The sequence below is a fragment of the Balaenoptera borealis genome (genome assembly GCF_965194805.1).
Source record: "Balaenoptera borealis genome assembly, chromosome: 8".
NCBI classification, from domain to species: Eukaryota; Metazoa; Chordata; class Mammalia; order Artiodactyla; family Balaenopteridae; genus Balaenoptera; species Balaenoptera borealis.
Genome location: NC_138865.1, coordinates 110,086,080 through 110,108,227, shown reverse-complemented (window position 1 = coordinate 110,108,227; position 22,148 = coordinate 110,086,080). Strand labels below are relative to the sequence as shown.

The 22,148-nt window shown below is 49.1% G+C and overlaps 2 protein-coding genes across 4 annotated transcripts in view; one reads left to right on the top strand and one right to left on the bottom strand.

Annotated features, from left to right (window-relative positions):
- The window catches only part of LHX6 (LIM homeobox 6), a 33,587-nt gene extending 30,095 nt beyond the window's left edge, over nt 1-3,492 (top strand). Inside the window, exon 11 of the transcript XR_014247503.1 lies at nt 1,154-3,492. The gene's annotated coding sequence lies outside the window, so the exon portion shown is untranslated. The remainder of the gene's footprint in view (nt 1-1,153) is intronic.
- Nucleotides 1-22,148, bottom strand: part of MORN5 (MORN repeat containing 5) — a 33,793-nt gene that overhangs the window by 2,669 nt on the left and 8,976 nt on the right. For all 3 annotated transcript variants that reach the window (XM_082402303.1, XM_082402304.1, XM_082402302.1), the window contains one exon: nt 21,026-21,157. In XM_082402303.1, the coding sequence (XP_082258429.1) occupies nt 21,026-21,157 (132 nt within the window). The remainder of the gene's footprint in view (nt 1-21,025; nt 21,158-22,148) is intronic.

Genomic DNA, 22,148 nt, shown 5'->3' with positions numbered 1-22,148 from the left:
GCAGGACGAGAGGGGGAGAGGAGGAGGAAAAAAGATAGGAAAAAAACACCCCGCAAACTCTTTAATCAATTGTAAATTATTACCCTCGGCACAATTGCCGGTGGTTCAGAGGAAGGGGAGGGAGATTTCTGGTTTGGTGCATTTATCTTTAAAAGTTTTGGCCCCCACTGGCCCAGTAATTCCACCCTGGGATGTTATGCTAAGGGAATAATCTATTTGTCTCGGTACCATTTAGAATCAAGAAAACTGAAACAACCTATGCTTCTAAAAACAAGAGGATGATTACTTTGTTGTATATTCATTCATTTAACAAATAATTTCTAAACACTGACTATGTGCCAGGCATACTGCTAAGTTTGGGGGGCGGGTGGGAGACACCATGAGCCACATGAGGATTTAGCAGCCACTGAAAAAAATATGGTTATGAAGTCTGTATAGCAACATAGGAGGAATGTTTTTGATATGATAATAAGCAAAAAAAAAAAGGTGGAAGGAGGTAAGAAACAAAATTACATAGACAGTATAATCTGTGTAAAAATTGTGCACAGAAGAAAAATTAAAAGTAATAAATTGAACGTGAATAATGGTCAGCTCTAAGCAGTGGGGCTAGAGAGGTTCTTCTGTTTTTGGTATTTCCCAAATCTTTCATTAATGTGTATCCACAATAGAAAATAAAAATAATCATTGGCTTTTTTCCTACCCTCTAATTTATTGCCTTGGTAATTTCATGCATTTTAGTAAATGAAGTAAAATGTTTCTAGGTTCCTAGAAACACCAGTAGGGTTCTTGAATTTGTAAAAAGTAAAAAAATATTGGTAAAAATGCATAAAAGTTGGAGAATAGACAAATCTCCTGTGCAGAAGAATTCCAGACAATTTATGTGGATAGTCTGCCATCAAGGAGATGGGGCATAACTCCCTATTCCTTAGATGTGGGCTGCATAGTGGTCTCCTCGTAAAAAGGACAGTATAGGAAGGGGGTAAAAAACCAAAAAAAGAGTAACTTTTCAATGAAGAAACCTGACAAGCACACCTCATCCAAGTGATCAAGGTCAACATCAGCAGTGATAAGCCTTGTGGATAGTGTATAGCCTTGATATGATGAAAATGGCACTTACCTCTGTGGTCTTCCTCCCCCAAACCCACAACCCCAGTCGAATCATGTGAAAACCATCAGACAAATTCCAATCAAAGGACATTTTACAAAACATTTGACCAGTACTCCTGAAAAGTGTCATCGAAAACAAGGAAAGTCTGAGAAACTCTCACAGCCAAGAGGATCCTAAGGTGAAGTGACAACTAAATGTAATGTGGTGTCATGGGTGGGATCCTGGAACAGAAAAGAGACATTAAGGAAAGATGGAGGAAATCTGAATGAAGTATGGGCTTTAGTTATTTTTATTTAGTTAATAAAAATGTATCGATACTAGTTCATTAATTGTGACAGATGCATGGTACAATGTAAGATGTTAATAATAGGGACACTGGATGTGGGGTATAGTGGGAACTCTCTGTACTATCTTTTCAATAATTCTGTATATCTGAAATTGTACTAAAATAAAATGTTTATTTTAAAAAAATGCCTGAAAATCCAGTGTGCTCTGTAAAAGGTGAGATTATCATGTTCTCCAAGAGGAGTGGAAACCTTTTCACACACCCAACCATCCAAAATAAAGTCCTTCACACCCTTTCCTCTGTCCTGGGCCCTGCACTTCACAGTTTATGATTCTACACAAATATGGAGAACAAACTAGTGGTTACCAGTGGGGAGAGGGAAGGGAGGAGGGGGCCATACAGGTGTAGGGGGGGAAAAAGGGTTATTATGGGATTATATGAAATCATATGTATGAAACTTGAAAATTGTGAAGCACTATAGAACTTAAAGAATCTTTCATTCAATAAAAAAATTTATGAGCCTATACTTACTTGCAGATTTCCTTATATAGTTTTCTCTCCCACTGGGCTGTAAACTTAATGCAGAGACTATGTCTGCCTATTGACCACTGGACCCAGCATACAGTAGGCAACCAAAAACTGCTTTGCCAGTTGAAGTCTGGAATAAGTCTGTTGCCTTCTGATTTGTCTTTGTTGCTATCAACAAACATTCCTGACACCTATTTCTTGGCATTCATGTCTCATCTCAAATGTCACTTCTCAGTGATCCCTGATATCTGGTGTTCATTTTATCTCCTTCATGGCGTATGCCTCTTGCTGCAATTTTCTTGTTTATTTACGTGTTGTCTGTCTCCCCATCCACACTACAAGCTCCAATGAAACCAGGGCCTTGTCTGCTTCTTCACTGTGGCATCATCAGACCAGTGTCTGGCACACAGGAGTGCTTAGCCCACATCTGTTGAATGAATGAATGAACGACTGAATCAACAAGCTCAATCCTGTGGCCAGCCCTGTGCCTGGTGCTGGGGGACAGAGGGGACTGAGACCCAAAGGGTTGACCCAGGCACTCTTCGGCTTAATCTGTCTGCTCTTATGGCCCAGAGATTTCTTTATTCTGGTTCTCAGCTTTGGAAGTGACCTCGCTGCTCCCTGCATCCCCTGCCCTCCTGCCCCCAATGAATCTCACCAATCACTAGGAGAACTGGGCGTCTTACAGAGAAGAAAAGGAACTTGCAGCAAGAGAGACCCCAAATCTGACCACAGGCCACCCAACTAAGAAGCTTTCCCTGTAAAGGCTCCCCACTCCTTCGCCTGGACCTTAAGACCTTTCCGGCCTGCCTCCCTCCCCGGCTCGCCTGACGCTGTGAAATGCAGCTACCCTGACTTAACGCAGTCGCCCACAGGCATGTGTTCAGTGCCCCTGTGCCTTTGTACAAGCTGCTCCAGGGAGCGGGGGACACCCTTCCTTTCAGGACCTGGTTCAGGTGCAGGGCCTCTCAGAGCTCAAGAGAGGCCCAGGGCACTTCCCATTTCTGGACCTTAGTGAATATAGAAGTGAAGAAAGGCCTAAACATGAGTATAACAATTGCAATATATTTTAAACATGTACGTTTGACACATTAATTCTTTCAACACAAACAACCCAATGTAACATAGATGTGTTTTTCTAGGATTTCTGTCAAAGAAGTAGAATTCCACAGTGCATTAAAGATGGTGTGGTCAGGAAACAGGGCTGCCTGCATGAACATGGTTTTCTTTCAGGCCTATCACAGCCCCAGCTTCAGGCACCTGATGAATGTGTGTACCTCCGGCCGTCCTCCCCCGCCATGGGCCCTGCCTGGACGTCACCTTCCCTGACCCAGGCTGCGGTCATGGTCATGGTCATCCCCGCCAGCCAAGGGGAGCCATGATCAATTCACTCTTTAGAGCCCGGCGCAGATCCAGCACTTAAAAAGTATTTAATAAATATATGGTGGATGAATGAATAAAGAAATGTAAATTTGGGGACATAAAAGTAATAAGTTTGCTCTGTGGGATTTAGAAAAAGGGGGAAGAATTTCTTCCCCACCCTCAGCCAACGGAGCTGAGAGGGCAAAGCAGACATGCCAAGGGCGGGGCCAAGGCCAAGGGCAGGGCCAAGGCCACGGGGCTGCTGTTTCCTTTTCTGTCTCGAGGCCACGGACCGAGCAGCCCCACCACATGGGGAGGATGGGTTGTCTGGGCTCACACCTGGGCGCCAGCCACACTCCGGAAGCTCAAAGCCCTGGCTGGCCTGGGGCCCCACGGTGAGGGTGGGAGGCGCAGGCCCACACAGGCCACCAGGCAGGGCCCAGGTCACCGAGAGTGTCATTCGTGCAGCCTGCAGGTCGGTGCAGTGCTGGGGGAAGAAGGGTCCTGAAAGTCGGACAGCACATGCAACACAACGTTGGACCCCCTGACGGCTGGCAGGGAGGCGGTGTGGCGCAGTTGTTAAGGGCGTGAGCTTTGGAGCTCGGCCGCCACTAGCTCAGAGACCTTGGGCAAATGGCCTCGCACTTCTCTGGGTGTCATCTCCTCATCTGCGGAGGTGCCTGCCCGGAAGGTTTCCTGGGAGGATCAACTGAGATCATTCCCGAAAAGTGTGTAGCACAGTGCCTGGTGCGCAGGAAATGCCAACAACCAAAGAAAGCCAGAAGCTGTCTTTGCAAGGTGGGACTTCAGGGCCCCTGTGACTGCACAGCATAGGCTGGAGGGAGTTCAGGGTCCTTTGTGAGCCCTGCCGCCATCTTGCTGGGTGATCTTGGACAAGTCACTGCCCCTCTCTGAGCCGGCTCCTTGTCTGTACAGCGGGTTTAACCAGACCTCCGGCAGAGGGCAGACTGGGGACTGGCAGGGCTGAACGGCCCTAGGTGGGTACCCAGGAAGTGTGAGCTAGGATCATCATTTCGATGGGCCTTTAATTCCCAAACTGGGTACCTTCAAGGGGGTGTTCTTAAGGAACTCAGCACCCCTGGAACTTGTGGTTCCCTGCGGGGGTGGAGGGAGGAGCTGGGAGGAGGAGGTCTTTACACAAGGATCAAGAGCCGCAGCTCAACTAATGCTTCTGTTCAAAGCGAGGGGCAGGCGAGCACAGAGAGGGCAAACGGGCTGATTCAGGTCATCAGGCACCCACAGGCCAGATGTCGCTAACTCACGGCACGCCTTTGGGCCAAGCACACCTGCAGCGCCCACCTGGTGTGCGGGAGCCTCGGGTGGGGACTGGGAAAAGGGGGAGACCAGGATGAGTCGAGGTGTCCAGCCTCGGGAGAGGGGATGAGGGTCACGCCGGCCGAGCACCCGGGAAGCACAGGGCTCTGTGGGGAGAGGGGCACGTCCGTCCTCTTCTCAGTGAGTAAAAGGGGTTGTCCCCAGTCAGGACGAGGAAACCAAGGCTTGGGGTGCGAACCGTCTCCCCACCTCATTCCACCAGCGGGGAGGGGAAGGGCACAGAGTGCTGGCGTGAAGGTCATGCTTGGTGAGGCTGTGTGTGCACGGGCACAAGTGGGCGTGTTTCCATCGAAGTGTGGGAATCTACCCAAGTGTGAGTGTGAATGTGTGCAAGCGTGCATCGGTGTGTGCCGTGAGTGTGTAAGTGGCTCTGTCTGAGGTGCAGGGTGAAGAGGAGAGAGTGCACCCGTATGGGGACCCTCAGCCTGCGTGTGACACGCGGTGTGTGGCTGGGTGAGTGGCAGGCGGTGTGTGAGCATTTGAGTTTCTGTGTGTGATCAGATGTCAAGGGAGGAGGCGTGCAGCTCGCAGTGACAGCCCAGCGTGCATCCAAAACGCCAGGCCACGCCAGGCTCTAGGGCAGGAGCTCTGCCATGAGGGCTGCCCTCTCTTCCTGGGGTCAAGGCCAGCGCGCTCTCAGACGGCTCCTGTGTGAACTGTCGCTGGGGTGAGAGGTGCGTGGCAAACCTGGCACCCGAGGCCGTGGGCAGGTGCAGTCCCCAAAGCCCGGCCACACCCTCTGTGCAAATGCACGGGTGAGGGCGGCAACCAGTGCCGGGGCATCCCTGTCCCAGCTCCTGCAAACAAAGAGGCTTTGAACTTTGCTGGCAGAGGTGTGGCCAGAGGCCAAGGCCACTGCGTTGCCAATATTGACTGACGGGTGGCTGTCCAGGCAGAGCCCACCATCGGGCAGGAAGGGAGGCCCGGGGCTGCTCTTGCTTTCCCTGTAAAGGAGCATCTTCTGGGCTGGGTGGGTGGAGGTCTCCAGCGGGTGGGGGGGGGTGGTGAGGCCAGGCTGCTTCACCCATGGGGGAACTGGGGGGCAGGGCCTAGCACCCACAAGCTTGTCAAGGCCTATTCAACTGTACGAGACATAGGAAAAAATGACTGACTCTGAAACATAGAAAGAGAAACTGCAACACTGAAATTAACAAATGTTGTAATTAATGCATTAAGCCTGAATTAATTATTAAATTTAGAAATCAAAACAATGTTATTACACTTGAAATCAATTCGTAGGCTTGGTTTCCTCATTTGTCAAGAATTCTCCAGTGTGCATACGGCTCTCAAGAAATCACAGCCAATTGTTAAAGTCTTGTAGTCAAACCATCTACCAAACAAAGTTTGAAAAATCCTTTCGAAATTTTAACAGCAAAAAATTACATTTAATATGGGAGCGTGGATACATTCTGTTTTAATATGTTGAAACCATTGGGTTGAGACCTTCGAGGTCAGACCTAGGGCTGGATCGGGCTGTGACTGGGGGAGGGTGAGTCTGGGCAACGAATATGGTGAGCTGGTATCAGGTCCATGTGCCGGGCACATGCATGTACTTTCCATGCCTGATCTCATGCAATTCTCATACCACCTTTGTTATGTGCACAGTTGGTGTCTCAGGTGGCATTGCAGATGCTCCAGTTGGTGGGTAAAGGGAAAAGTGCCCACGGTCATAATGACCCTTGGGAATCTCTTAGGAAAGCCCCAGACTGGAGAAGGACGTCTCACTAAGTGTCGTACTATTGGGATTCTGACACTATTGGGACAGAGAGTTATTCCTGCTGTTGAGGTCCAGATGCATAGCTGGCCTGTGTTTATGGGCCCTACTGGTAAAAAAAAAAATACACATCCTTAAATACTAGCATCAGCTTGTGTGTGGCAAGGTGCTCACACAACAGGAGGTGCACAGGGACGCAGACCAACTGATTCACATCTCCCACACTCACTCCAGAGTAGGTGTGTGCTAAGCAGGGAGGGTGCAAAGTCACCAACACCATCTATATTGCTATTCTTGTTTCCCTGGTTCCCACTTTTATTTTTCAAGCACTCATATTTGCATTTGTGTTCACTAAAGATGTCTGTGATGCCTGGCCGCTGTACACAGGCAGCGCTGGGAGGCGAAGTGCTGAGGCCAAGGTCACTCGGTCGGCCCTTGCTCTGACCCTCTGCTCCCTTCTGCCCCTGCTCTCCAGCTGCATGTGGACCATGGACTGACAGGGACAGGCCTGGCAGTTGGGGCTGTCCTCCAGGTGGCAGATGCTGGGGGCAGAATTAAGGCTGGGACAGTGCGGATGGCCAGGAGGGATGTTAGGATGTTAAGGACCTACGGAACTCAGACTAGAACTCACTTAATCCTCACAGCAATCTTGCAAAGTCAGTGTTATTTGTTTTTAAAGATTATTTTTTAAAAATTAATTAATTTATTTATTTTTGGCTGTGTTGGGTCTCCGCTGGTACACGTGGGCCTTCCCTAGTTGCGTCGAGGGGGGCCTCCTGTTGCGGTGGCCTCTCTTGTTGAGGAGCACGGGCTCTAGGTGCGCAGGCTTCAGCAGTCATGGCACACGGACTCTAGAGCGCAGGCTCAGCAGTTGTGGTGCTCGGGCTCAGTTGCTCTGCGGCACGTGGGGTCCTCCCGGACCAGGGCTCAAACCCGTGTCCCCTGCACTGGCAGATGGACTCCCAACCACTGCACCACCAGGGAAGCCCAAAAGTCAGTGTTATTATCCCGTTTCACAGGGGAGGGCTCTGAGGCTCAGAGAGATGGAGTTATATGTCCCAGCTCACTCAGCTAATAAGGGGGTACAGGCTCATACCCAAGTCTATCTCCAGAGCTGCAGCCCTCAGCCACTACACACTTCCCTGAAAAATCTTTCTGCAACTGCCACGTCTTTACTGTCTGAAGGATTGAAGCTAAGCTCCCTAACCTGGCATTCAAGCCTCTCTCCAGCCCACACTGGGTCCCTCTGCTTTGAATGCCCAGCTCAGACACACTCCTACACACCCATCAAAGCCTACTCCGTCCATCACTGCCTAAGGGAGGCTTTCCTTGACTACTCCTCTGTCTCCCAACACAGCAGCGGGTCTCAGGTGCTCCATCTTGAGTACCCAGGCCCCTGCATGTCTGTGCCTTTGCTCATGTTTTCCCTTCCCTTCCATGCAGCAAAATCCACCTCTCAAACTTTAAAGCCTAGCCAAACACCACCTTTTCCAGAACATCAATTTGACTTGGGACACACTTACCGTTTTCTCTGTGCTCCCCCAGCACACTGTGCTTCTGACTCCTGGCACCAGCAAAGCAGGGCACTCCTGGTTTTTTGGAGAAAGAATCTCATATCTGGGACTTCCCTGGTGGAGCAGTGGTTAAGAATCCGCCTGCCAATGCAGGGGACACGGGTTCGAGCCCTGGTCCGGGAAGATCGCACGTGCCGCGGAGCAACTAAGCCCATGCGCCACAACTACTGAGCCTGCACTGTGGAGCCCGCGAGCCACAACTGCTGAGCCCACGTGCCTAGAGCCCGTGCTCCGCAACAAGAGAAGCCACCGCAATGAGAAGCCCGCGCACCGCAACGAAGAGTAGCCCCTGCTCGCTGGAACTAGAGAAAGCCCGTGCGCAGCAACGAAGACCCAACGCAGTCACAAATAAATAAATAAAATAAATATACTGAAAAAAAAAAAGAATCTCATATCTGATATTCCAGATTAAACATTAATATAAACATCATGGAGAATATAGAATTATGTTGGACTTCCTTCCATATACTTTTTTTCTGGTTTCTGTTATTTTACTTTCTGACCTATATTTTGAGGGGCAGGAGGTTCTCTGCAGCCTTTTGAACACTTAGGCTCTAGGCTTCCGTCCAGAGAGTGCCCATCCCGGGTCCTGTGACTGTTTCTGCATCTCTCCCCACCCCCGACCCTGCACTGGTTTGGGGAGGTGGCAGGCACTGAGGTGGCCTCCAGGTGAGACCCTGGTATCCGCAGGGGATCAGTTAGGGCCTGCGTCTGGGGGGATCTTAGAGGGTCTGAGGCTCCAGATGAATAAGAAATGCTGAGGATGATGGGAACACATCCAGAACAGTGCCAAAGGCGGGCTAGAGAGATCAGGGGACTGCAGGCCTCCAGCCCAGTTTTGAAACTGGCATGAAAAGCAGGTGGGAGGAGGCCAGAGGGCAGCTTGCCAAGGTCACCCTGGCTCCTCCCTTGGGGGCATGGGGTTAAGGAGGCCCCTGCTTCTCAACCAGTACTAGTCCCTGGGATGTAAAACAGTCCCAAGTGTGATCTCCGACGGGCCTGAAGCTCCTCGTGGGCTGGGCACTGCTCTCGCTGCATCCCCGCATCATCTCAGTAACACTCACCACAACCCTGGAAGGAAGCTCGTAGTTCTACCCCCATTTGTCAGCTGAGGAAACCGAAGCTCAGAGAAGTTAAGAGTCTAGCTTGAGATCACACAGCTGGCCAATGGCAGAACCAGGGTCTGAGGGCAGATCTGGCGGTCCCTGGAGCTGGCCTGTAACCCTGCCTTCCTCTCCGGGACCTGAGGCTGAGCAGGGCTCTCAGCCAACTGCCCTGAGTTCCAGCGTGTGGGCTGAGGAAGCGAGATGAGGCTCTTTCCCCCTGGGCTCTGGCCTCGCATCCACTTCTATTAAAGGAGACAAAACAAACCACGGCGGTGCTGGCTCGGGTGGACTCCAGCCACGGAAGGGCAAGCTGTATCCTTTGGATGCTTCCAGGAGGCTGCTATGGGGGGTGGGGGATGTATTGCTGTCAGAGTCCTGTGGGCACAATGGCTGGAAGGGGAATTTCCAGGGCCTTTGGAATTGGAACTGGGGAAAGAGTCGGGCAGGGGGCGGTTCCCACAGGTCAGGGAGGGGCAGCAAGGCAGGGCAGGCTGTCATTCCTAGAGCAAGGACCTTGACCGGCCGATCCCACCCTCTGTAGGGGAGGGGGGTGGGTTCTAGTGTATTTCTCTGGGGAGAAGAAGGTCCAGAGCTTTGCCAGACTCTCAGAGAAGTTCATATCAGTTCAGAGCGTGGCCTCTGGTGTCAGAGATGCCTGGGTTCAAGTCCCAATTCCTCCCTTTAGTAACTGCTCCTGTAAGTTACTTACTCTCTGAGGCTCAGTTTCCCCATCTGCCAAATAGGGATAATGATGCATTCCTCAAAGGGCTGGGATGTGGTAAGCCCCTGGCACAGTGAAGGCATCTGATACTCATAATTCCCTTCATACCCCTTTTGCTTAAAGCAGATGCCGGGATCTGTGATCCGGGTGGGCATTTTCTTCGGCAGTTACAATGTGATATTATCCCTCCACAAAGCCTTCACTATGGTGCTGCTAACAGTATCGCAGATATGGCAGGCATGGCCCTGCGTGCCAGCATCCAGGTGATTATAACATTTGGGTAAATTGCCTTTTGTCTCGAGGAGAGATGACAGCAGGAGGGGGCGGGGCAGGAGACTCGCTCGGCCATTTTGCAGAAACCGCGGGGGAAGTAGGGTGGGGGACAGCCTGGGTTTGCCAAAGGAGCCCTGGCTGGCTGGTGGGAAGGCGGGTCCAGCCCCGGCCCTACCACAGACAGGCTGTGTGGGGTCCGGCATGTCATCTGCCCTCTCTGGGTCTCAGCTTTCTCACCGGTCAGGTGGAGGCAGAGGCTTCAAGATGAGAAGAGTCTTGGTTTGTTGGTGGCATTGAAAGACTCGTGTTCCTTGGCCAGTTTTTGAGCAATAAAGTGGGCAGAGAACTATCTAGGGAAAAAGAACCACTACTGCCATCTTACACTCCTTGGATATTTTTATGTCTCTGGGCCACAAGGAAGGCCCTTGGTTCTTTCTTTCTTTCACTAATAAACTCCAGCTTCTCATTCAGAACCAGCTCAAATGTCATCTTTACCTCTGAGTCAGCTAGACCTGGATTCAAATTCCAGCCCTGCCACCTATTACCCGGGTAACTTTGGGCAAAGCATTTCACCTCACCTCAGTTTCATGATCTGTAAAATGGAAATAATAAAGACAACTATTTCTTAGATAAAAGAAAATAAATTATGTAAAGTGCTCAAACCAGTGCCTGGAACATAGTAAGCACTCAGTAAATGGTGGTTATTATTATTATCCTGCTTTTTCACCTGAAATAAACTATGGATACCTTTGTATATCAAGAGATCCATTCCTTCACTGCCATTTGAATGGCTGCATTGTATTTTATTGTAAGCCTATATCATATATTATCTTTTACTTGGCCGCACCATGCAGCTTGCAGGACCTTAGTTCCCCGACCAGGGATCGAACCCGGGTCCATGGCAGTGAAGGCACTGAGTCCTAACCACTGGACCGCCAGGGAATTCCCGAGGCTATATCATATATTATTTAATGAGTTCCCTCCTGCTGGACATTTGGGATGTTTCTAGTTTTCAACTGTTTAAATAATACCAGAAAAACTTTAGAAGGCCAAGTGGTCTTTCACTTCTAGGTGCTCACTATGCAGCTTTTTAAAAGTTGGGTGGGGAGCAGATAAACACCAATGTCTGGGAGCTCCGTGCCCAGGCCTCTGTGGACAGACAGTCTTGGAGTTGGCTGGGCAAAGTGGAAAGAGGCAAATCTCTGGAGGCAGATGAGCCCAAATGTGAATCCCAGTGTCTGCCAAATTTTCTGGGGAAATTCTTTAACTTCACCGAGCCTCAGTTTCCTCATTTGTCAAACAGGGATCATGCGAATACACCCCTCCCCTGTAGTTGAGTGTCTTGTGTAGGGTCAAGGCTCAGTCAATGCCACCTGTCACCCCACCCCCCTATCACCTTCATCCTCTCCGTCCTCATTCTGGTGGAGCCAGCTGTCACCTCCAAAAGACTCCGAATCACCCAGGCCAGGTCACTCTTTGGACACCGATTCACACCCCTGCTTCTTCCCATTGTCCATTTACCCGAGCATACATTCAAACGAGGCTCGTGATCTTGATTTTAAATTCTGTCTGAAACCTACAGGTTCAAACGCAAAGGGGCCCTCTCCGCAAATAATCACTGGTATGCGATATTTTTAAGAAGCCCAAGCCATTGTTTCTGATTGAAGGAAAGTTGGTGCTATTTTGAAGAGGCGCACGATTAAGCGGTGGCGTTCTCTCTTTAACCGTTGGGAATTATACGCTGTTTGAAAGATTTGTGAGCTCTAGGACATTTGCCAGATGTGCTTGATTCAACATTTCAGACAACAAAGGGGATAATGTTGGCGGGAATCTTGACAGCATTTCTGATGATCAGGATATTCTTTGAGGATGGTACTGAGACCTTTCGGGGAGGAATTTCAGCTTTTACATAAACTAATTTGGGATGCTCACTCTCTGTCTTCCACAAAGCAAATTTAGTTCATTGTTAGTTGTATATGTTAAAATGGTTACGAGGGTTTTTTCCTTTGAATATTAATAATGTGCCTTTCATCTGAGACACGCGCATGGGGTGTCATTAATTGCGGGGAGGGAAGAAGGCTTAGTGGTGCAGCTATTTTGCAAATGATTCCTGATAGTAACGTTGAGGCAAGCAACAGCTACTCGAAGAGATGTACACACTGCCAGCACGGCTCAGGCGCATCCCTCCTGAGAGGAAAGAAAGGGGAGAGTAGCAGGGCTAAGGGTTAGAGTTATCTCCCAATTTCCCACTATGTTAAAGGTAACTATCCCAAATGTCTTGCAATGCTTCCCTACTGGGCCACCGTCTGTAAAGGACCCTTTATAAAAAAGGTAGCATCTCATTTGGGGACTGTGGTGTTCTTGTCTCAAGACTCTCAAATGGACCTTTTCATTCATTTAGAGCATCACTGAGCTCCCTCGCTGGTACCAGGAACTGTGCTTGGTGCAGGAGCACCTGTGAATGAGACACAGCCCTGTCCGGGAGCAGAGATGCCGAGTAAAGAATAAGCTAGGACAGGGACTTCCCTGGTGGTGCAGTGGTTAAGAATCTGCCTTCCGATGCAGGCGACATGGGTTCGAGCCCTGGTCCGGGAAGATCCCACATGCCACGGAGCAACTAAGCCCGTGCGCCACAGCTACTGAGCCTGCACTCTAGAGCCCACGCGCCACAACTACTGAGCCCATGTGCCACAACTACTGAAGCCTGCGTGCCTAGAGCCCGTGCTCTGCAACAACGGGAGCCACCTCAATGAGAAGCCCGCGCACTGCAATGCAGAGTAGCAGCCAAAAATAAATAAATTAATTAAAAAATATATAAAAAAAGAAAGAACAAGCTAGGACACAAAGCTGGCAAGAAGAAGGAAAAGAAGAGGGTTTGGGCAGAGTTGGGTTCCACTCGACTCTGTTGCCAGCTGTGTGACTGGGAGCAAGTTATTAACCTATTTGAGACCAGATCTTCTCATTGCAAACTCTGGCTCCTGAAAACTCCCCACTGGGGATGCTGGGAAGAGCAGAGATAAGCAGGTAAGGCACTTAGCGAGGCCCTGGTAAGGAGCCTCCTCGGTGTGCATTCCTCTCCCAGCTTCGGGACCCTGAGCTGTGGACGCGCAGGTGAAGCTGCCTGCCGTTCTTCCGGGCTTGCAGGTGAACCACGGCCTTCTGTTGTGTGCTGAGCATGGAGAGACGAGGACTGTGACGGGGGGAGAGAGGGGGAAGGGCATTCTCAGCGGGGGGAACATACGATGTGAGAATAGAGCCATGTTGATCAATGGAGGGCAGCTAGTCTGCTTGGGCCGGACCATGGGGTGGGAAGAGACAGGGGGGTGAGAGGTAGACTGGCACTCTGAACACCATAGTCAAGAGTCTGCAGACCCCGGAGTTTCAGCAAGATTTCATTTCCCCAGCAAAACCCCTGAGGAGGCAGAGAGACCTAGCACGTCCAATCACATGTCCCCTCAGAGCCTTCTCCCCTCTCAAACACCTAGAGAAATCTTAACAAACCCCAGGGCTTACTCTCCTCTCTCGCCCCCAGCCTGAGTCAGTAATCAGCACAATGATAACAGCCACAACTACCGATCACTGGACACGTGCCTTGAGCTGGGTGCTGTGCTATGTACTTTGCTTACTTAACTCCATCTTTTCTAACCACGATTCCTCCAGATTAAGAACTACTATAATGCTCATTTTACAGATGAGGAAACAGGCTCCAAGAGGAGACAAGAAGTAAGCTACCCATGGCCACCTAGCTGGCCAGTGGTGGATCCGGGACCAGAGGACGGCCGGATGTGTGTATTCTAGGTCCTGGGCATTTCTCCACCGCACCACGCTATCTCTCTGACCTCTTCCCGCTCTCAAGCCTCCTGCAGGAGGGAGCTCCTAACTCAGTCTCTGTTCTGTTTTGTGTCTGCTGTGTTGATTGCAATATTGCCTCCATTGAGTTGCCGTCTTTTATGGTTTTATGGTCCCAACAGAGGCAGCGTCAGGGGGGAGTGGAAAGACCACAGGACGTGTAGGAAGATGGGAGTGGGTTAGAATTCCAGCTTCACCATCACCAGTCTGTCATTCATCACTCCCTGACCTGGATTCCTCATCTCAGGGCACACCCATTCCCAGCTCACAGGATGCATGTAGAGTTCCCAGGAGATGCAGGGCTCATAAGCTCAAAGGCTTTAAGGTGGGTACCTTAAAGAAATGACAGATGCTGGGAATTCCCTGGCGGTCCAGTGGTTAGGACTCGGTGCTTTCACTGCGTGGGCCGGGGTTCAATCCCTGCTTGGGGAACTAAGATCCTGCAAGTTGCGGCATGGCGCGATCCCCCCACCCTGCCCCAAACAATGACAGGTGCTAATGGGGGTCAGACAGCAGGGAGTGGTGGGAACCTGGGCAGTGCTTGCCCCCTGTTGGTGCCCAAACCCATGCCATTTCAAACATGGGGCCAGCCAAACAAAAACTCTGGCTTGAGAGCCACTGGTTTGAGATCTCTAATGCTTAAGCTTTTAAGCTTTTCAAACTTGGAGGTGCAGAGAAATATAACGGCTTATATTTATTATTGAAAATAAGTTGTCTATTATGTGCCGGGGACTGAATTTTGTATAATTTGTTGAAGAATCTGAGAGACTTGTAGGGAGGTCCTCTGCCCGCCTGCCTGCTTTTCTTTCACAAACATTGAATCACCTCCAACTTGTGGGACCCGTGTGAGGTGCAGAACACCCAGGGCTGAATCAGACACAGACACATGGCCCCCGCCCTCAAGAAGCTCTTAGTCTAGTGGGGAAGATAGGCAAATAGAGATTCTTCTACTGTCATGGGCTAAGTGCTGTGAGGCTTGTGGGAGCACAGAGGAGGGACATCTCACACAGACAGGATGGAGGGAGGCCGGGGGGCGGGGAGGGAGGGGTTGGTCAGGGAAGGCTGCCTAGAACAATGGTCCTGACCCTTAAGAAGGCTGTGAAATCAATTTAGTGCATAGCAACCGTCATTTTAAAAAACTGAGTAGAAAATACGGACTTCTCTGGGTGTCCAGTGGTTGAGACTCCGCGGTTCCAATGCAGGGGGTGCGGGTTCGATCCCTGGTTGGGGAACTAAGATCCCACATGCTGCGCCGTAAGGCCAAAAAAAAAACTGAATAGAAACGATCATAGCACATCTCATGTAAGAATACATACGTGAGTGTTCTGGGTCATGATGTAAATCATTCCTGATAAGAGCCAAGGTCCAAAGGTTTGACAGCCACAGTTTGAGAGAATTCTTGCCTGCCTTGCTCCCCAAAGCCTGGCGCACTGCAGGCACTCAAACACTTTTGGATGAGCGGAAGGATGGATTTAAACTCTCACAGTGATCCAGCAGTAGGTACTGTCCTTTCCAGTGAAGAAAGGCACACTTGGAAACCCAAGTCTAGTAAACCTGGATCTGTCAAGCGTGCTCACAGCCTAGCAATTTGCAGCTTAGCCGTCCAGGGCTTTCTCTCTGCCCAGAGGCAGTTCAGAGAGAAAGGTGACCCTTCTGCTGGTGCCCCAGCCTGTGACCTCCTATAAAACAGCATCCCCGGCTCTGACCCACCCAGGTAGCATGTGCCTCATAATAGCAGTGGCTTAGGCCACTGTGTTTACTCTGGGATGGCCTCAGTCACCCGCCTCAGGCCCACGTGGCCAGCAGTCCTGAGCCTCCAGGACGCCAACAGGAAGCACTGTTTACGGGGCAGATTGGGATGCAGGGGAGAAAGGGCCCTGGGGGAAAACAGAAGATGGACAGAAGGCCACGTCAGTCCCCGGCAGGGTGAGGTGAGTCAAGGGTAATGACCAGGTGGTTACTACCAGAGACCCCTTTTTAGTGGTTTTCAGGACACTCTGAACTTGATCTGTCCTATAATATCAGGACCAAAATACCCCTTGGCTCCCTTTCTCCTCCATCATAGACTCTTAAGGTTAGAAGTACCCTAGAAATTATCCAGTTCAACCATGTCATTTTACAGATGAAGAGAAAGGGGCCCAGAGAGGAAAGGCACTGGCCCAGGGTCAGCCAGCAGGCAGCCTGGAACCTGGGGCCCATGGCCCTTCAGATGCCCCTCTCTTGCCATCTTGCTGGAAGGATCTCCCATTTCCTATCCTTTGGCCCCTTTTCTAATGTAACAAGAGAAATCTTTCTAATGGACAAATCAGTTACTATTCCACTTGCCTAAAACCTTCCCTTACTCCCCCACGGCCCTCAGGTGAAAAGACACCTGTGAGCTTTCCTCCTGCCCTCTTGGGCCTCCTCTCCTGGTCTCTTTCCCCTGACATATTGGTGTCTCACGCTCCTGAACGACCTGTAGCCTCTTAGATGTGCAGCGCTCTCCCCCATCTCTAATCCTTTGCACATCCTGTTCCCTCTGCCTTTAACACTCTTCCCAACCCTGATGCACTTGTTTGCTCTTATTTGGGTTTCACATTAGATCTTGCTTTTTCCAGAAAACCTCCCTGGCCTGCTGGCCTCCAGGGTTTGGGATCCACACGAGGTTCTCTTGCAGCAACTCTGAACTGTCACGATCCATTTCACTGTCACTTTCTCTTGCTGCCTGAGAGCCTCTAGGATGCCGCTGTCACCTTCATGCCTAACACAGAGCCCGACCTATAGCAACTGGTCAATAAATATTTGTCGCCCAAACAATCATCAGTGTCTGCCCTTCTAAGAATGGCCTTCCCTTCCCCTGATGCAGTTTTTTAAAAGACTTAATTTTTTAGAGCAGTTTTAGGTCCACAATAAAATTGAGGGGCAGGTACAGAGATTGCCCATATATTCCCTGCCCCACACATGCACGGTCGCCCCCATTATGAACATCTCCCACCAGATGGTACATTTGTTACCACTGATGAACCGACATGGACACGTCATAATCACCCAAAGTCCTTAGTTGACATTAGGGTTCACTCTCGGTGTTGTATATTCTGTGGGTTTGGACAGATGTATAATGACATGTATCCATCATCATAGTATCGTCCATAGTATTTTCACTGCCCTAAAATCCTCTGTGCATCCCCATGATGCATTTTAAAGTTTGTCATCAAGCATGGCTTTTGCCCACAGGATTCTGGGAACCACAATTTCTGATTCCCCAGTCACACCATGCACATTCATGCCTCTGTGTCTTTGCCCATGCTGTTCCCTGTGCCTGGAATGCCCTTCCCCAACGATCCTGTTTATGAGACCCCTACTCATCCTTTAAGACCCATCACTTGGGGAATTCCCTGGTGGTCCAGTGGTTAGGACTCTGCACTTCCACTGCAGGGGCCGCGGGTTTGATCCCTAGTCGGGGAACTAAGATCCCACATGCCATGCGGCGCAGCCAAAAAAAAGACCTATCACTTCTGGGACATTTTTCCTGACTGACACCCTCCATCCTGGCCAGGTGATCAATTCCCCCTCCTCATCCCCCCCACACCATTCTCCAGGGCTTCCCCCCACCAGGGCCCACATCTCATGATATTGTGATTATATTTTTTTGTATCTGTCTTCTCCACCAGTCTGTGAACCTGCACAGGACCAGCATGTCCTCTCAGTGAGGCAAGACTGGAATACAATTCAAATCTAGAAAACTGAAAATGCATCAGTTGTATTGTACAACAACTGAAGAAAGATTATGCTAACGCAGAATTCCCCAAAACACTAGTGCCATAAAAATTCTCCCTGCTGCCCCATCTCCCAACTAATTTTATGGTCAAATAATTTTAGGAAATGATGTAAATATATCTCTCTGGTAGAGATTCACAGTACACACTCATTCCTTAATTTATTTTTTTCATATACAGTGATTGAGCACCTAATATGTGCCTGGGTCTGTGCTTGGCGCTGGAGCTACAGCAGTGTGCCAGTTTTTAAGAAAAAATTTTGCTTCCTTTCTCCTGTAACTTTGAACTTTACTGGTTCAGAGGCCTTAGTTCTCAAGGAGAAATGGTCCCACCAAGTGATACAACAATGGTTCGATTGAACTGGAAGTGGAAACAGCCACCTAGCCATTTTGGCACCTTATGCCACTGAAACAACAGGCAAAGTAGGGGAATACATTTCTGGCTGGAGTGAGGGATCTCGATTGCCAGGTGGAAATTGGGTTGCTGTTACTGGGGAAAGGAGACGCTGTATGGAACCCAAGGGGGTTCTCTAGGGCACTTCTTAGTACTTCCACTGCCAATAGTAAAAATGAATGCAAAACTAAACCAACCAACGAAACAACCAAAAAAGGCAGGACCAGTAAGGATTCAGACCCCTTAAGAATGAAGGTTTGGGTCGCCCTACCTGTTAAAAAACCAGACCAACTGAAATGCGGGCAGAAAGCAAATGGAACATGGAATTTATAATAGAAAAAGGAATTTATAAGTATTAACTACAGCCTCATGACCAGTTATAGAAAGAGGACTGTATCGACGATACAGCTTTTCTTCCTTGCTTGTATGTTTATGTATAACAGTAGCTATATCATTTATCTATCTACATATTTGCTTTTATTAACTAATTTTTTTTCTCTTCTTTCCTCTTTTCCCCTTAATATTTTATAGGAAGATTCTTGGCAGTGGCGTGTAGGTTGTAGATTAGGCAGGACTGTCAAGGGAGAACATCACTCAAAGATGGATGCAACGTCTATTGGGTTTAAGGTCTCCCCTCTCCGAGGAGGTGGTGAGAGCATCTTTGTATTAGTAGGAAGGATAGCTGCAACTTGTAATACAAAAAAGCATAAATATGTTATCTTTGCAGCAGAGAAGACTGTGTTTGGATGCTGAGCAACAACAAGCAGTTGATGGGGCCAGTTATGAAGCAACTGACTCTCAACTCCAGACCTACCTTTCTACACTCTGCTTGGCGATGCTGGGACTGGGACCACGTGGAGGATATTTCCCCTTTGCCAGCTGGCCCCCAGTCAGGTGCTTCGAGGCAGACAGAGGGGGAGGGGACACGCTCTTTCCTGTTTTGCTTGTTGCTCTGGTCAGTGTCTCAGCAGTGGCCTTTCGCTTCCAGTTTCCAGCTTTCCCCACGCTCCTAGAATCAGCGTCACTGTGCTGTCTCTCCAGAGGCCCTCCTGGGCAGCGCCCCCTCCTCACAAGTCTGGGATGCAGCTCCTGGTTGGGGGGGCCTCTATCAATCTACATTCTAATAACCCAATCTCTTGCTTCCCCCCCGCCCCCAGTTTTGAGGTGGTAGCTGCTTCCTGCAGTTACTTTCTCTGTCACCTCAATGTCTTCCTTTTGATTTTTCAGCTCTCCAGTACTTACTTAACCAATTTCCTGATATTAAATTCTTTGTTTTTCTGACTGGACACTGGACAGGTACAAGTGGAGACAAGACAGACAGAGTCCCTGCTCTCAAGGACCTTACCGTCTAGTGGGAGAGGCAGACAGTAAGCAATTCATTACACAAGTGAGTATTTAATTACAGTTGAAATAAGTGCCGGGAAGGAAAACTACAAAGTATACCAGCATTTAAAAGGTCCTGAGAAGCCCTTCAATAAGTAAAACTGTTTAGTATTACTTAACTCAGTATCTCCTTAGTTGATTTGATCAAGAAACTTCATGGGAGCCTATTTATATCCAGCAGAATTAGTGTTCTATATAGTACACTCTGTTAATGGAAGATGAGAAGTCAGAGAAAAGTGCCAGGGACTTGGAACACAAGCATTTGCCATGTTCCCCCAGGAGCACCCAGTGGGCGAGGGGTATCTCAGCTCCAGGATTCAGCCACAACATCAGCTGACGATTCCCTTTGCACTTATTCCAGCACCGCAAGGCAACTTTCTGATCATCATTGAATTACTGAGTAAATTTCCCTACAGGGAGTGGAGACACTCAGCAGCCAACCCAGGCCTTCTGGTCTACCTGGCAGTTTCTTTCTCATTACACAGTAGGGTTTCTTGACCTGGGTCTTTAGGGGAACCATCAACCCCTTAAGACTATAAGCAAAATGCATATATGTGTGTGTGTGTGTGTGTGTATGTGTGTGTGTGCACATATATATTTGTGTGTGTGCATATGTGGGTATTTTTCTACGAAGAGGGTCCTTAGTTTTGGTTATTCCTAGTGGGATTATGACTCTAGAAAAGAGAAGGGTTAGGAATCACAGTGTTAAAGGAAAATGTTCTTGTTCTTATTTGTACATTGACCTCTTGCAAGTTTGGTCACTGTAAGTCAGTCCTTCTCAGTCTGATCAGCTTGTGTTCACTCACCAAACTGAGGTTCTGGATCCTCCAAGGTACTCCCCAGGCTGAGGGGCCAGCAGTCATCTTGGACCACATGGCATCACTCACTTTCCAGGCCTTTACCTGTGTTGGTTCCTCTGGCTGAAAAACCTCTCCCCACAACTTAGGGTCAACTCCGCATCATTTTTTGGGTCTCAGGTTAGCTATTTCCTTCTTGAATCCTTCTCGGAATTTCCAGTTCTGGATTAGATACCACTTCTTTGTGCTCCCACGGCATCACTCTCACCTCTCTGGGACCCCATTCCCATCTCCACTACCCCCCACCACCATTTAGGGCCATGTTTTTCCCTTTCATTATGCTTATTCCATGATGTAATTAACTGTTCATAGTACTTGTCTGCTATTTGCCAAACATAAGCTCCACGAGGAAGGGGTTTGTGGCTAGCTTTGGTGCCGAGACCAAGCAGAGTGTCTAGCATACAGCAGGCACTTATTAGCTGCAGGGAAGCAGGCAAAGATAAGTACTTGAATCCTTTCAGTGCTACACTTATGTGCTGTCACAGTTAGACCACTAATGTCCTCTGCCCTACTCTGTGACTAAGTATAGACTTGTCAGCCATGAGAATTCCAAAGAGTGAAACATTCAGACAATCAATTTTTGTCAATTTTCGGACAATCAATTATTGGCAAAAGCTTCTTTCTCGCTAAATGCATGCATGTGTGTGCACACGTGTGCACAAACCTACATGTGATCAGACGAGATTGGGCACGTTCAGGGTGGTATGGCCATAGACCAAACCTATGTGTGATGAGAGAAGAGAAAACATGTGCCACATACCTGCATTTCTCAGAAAGCGATTCTTATAGTCCTTGACAATCCTCGTGGTCGGGTTATAGAAGCCGTCTCCGCAGTCATAACAGCCTGGAGGGATTTTTCTAGGCGGGTCCATATTGGTGAGTTGAGAGATACCTTGAAAGGATATCATGGATCATTAACTCACCACCAAGGCCAAACCCAGTCTCAACCTAAAGTCCACTTTTGGCTGGTTGCTCATGTGACAATCCAGCCCCATTCCTAGACCACACACTCCCTATCAGGGTACAGAGCAAAAGCACCACAAACAGGGCCCCAGAGGGACTTCCTGAAAATGGCTCCATAAGTAGGGTCTGGGAAACTAAGTTGCTTGCATTCCTTGGCTCATGGCCATGCATCCCTCTGACCTTCACTTCCATCATCACATCTCCTCTCCCTCTGCTTTTATCATCACCTCGTCTTCTCTCACTCTAACCCTCTTGCCTCCCTCTTATAAGGACCCCTGTGATTACACTGGGCCCACCTAGATAATCCAGGATAACCTCCCCACTTCAAGATCCTTGACTTAATCACATCTGCAAAGTCCCTTTTGCCATGTAAAGTTAACACATTCATAGGTTAACACATTCATTCATAACACATAACACATTCATGATTAGACGTGGACATCCCCCTATCTTCTTCCCTTGACCCCATCCTCTATTTCTAGGGATACCATGAAAAGGGCACAGGTTCTGGAATCAGAGAGACCCTGAGGATGTGTCAGAGTCGGCCACATAGCTAGAAAGGCATTGTCTGGGAGAGGAATGGCACTCAAGTTGTGAGCAAAGGCCACAAGACATGAGCCTTCATGCCTCGCTCAGGAAGCCTTGCGGAACAGGGTGTGTGTAAGGAAAACAGCAGGAAAGAAACGGGTCAGGTGGGCAAGGATCAGGTGACGAAGAACCCTGACCAAAACTACCAAAATAGCTGCCAGGCATCGTGCTAAGTGCTTGACTCCTACTATTTCGCTTAATCCTCATAGCAACCCTGTGGTCCCATTTTACAGATAAGAAAACTGAGGCTCAGAGAGGTCAAATAACTTGCCCAAGGTTAGATACTGAGCTCTGTAGCCTATACATTAAGCTGCTGATATCAGGGGAGGAGA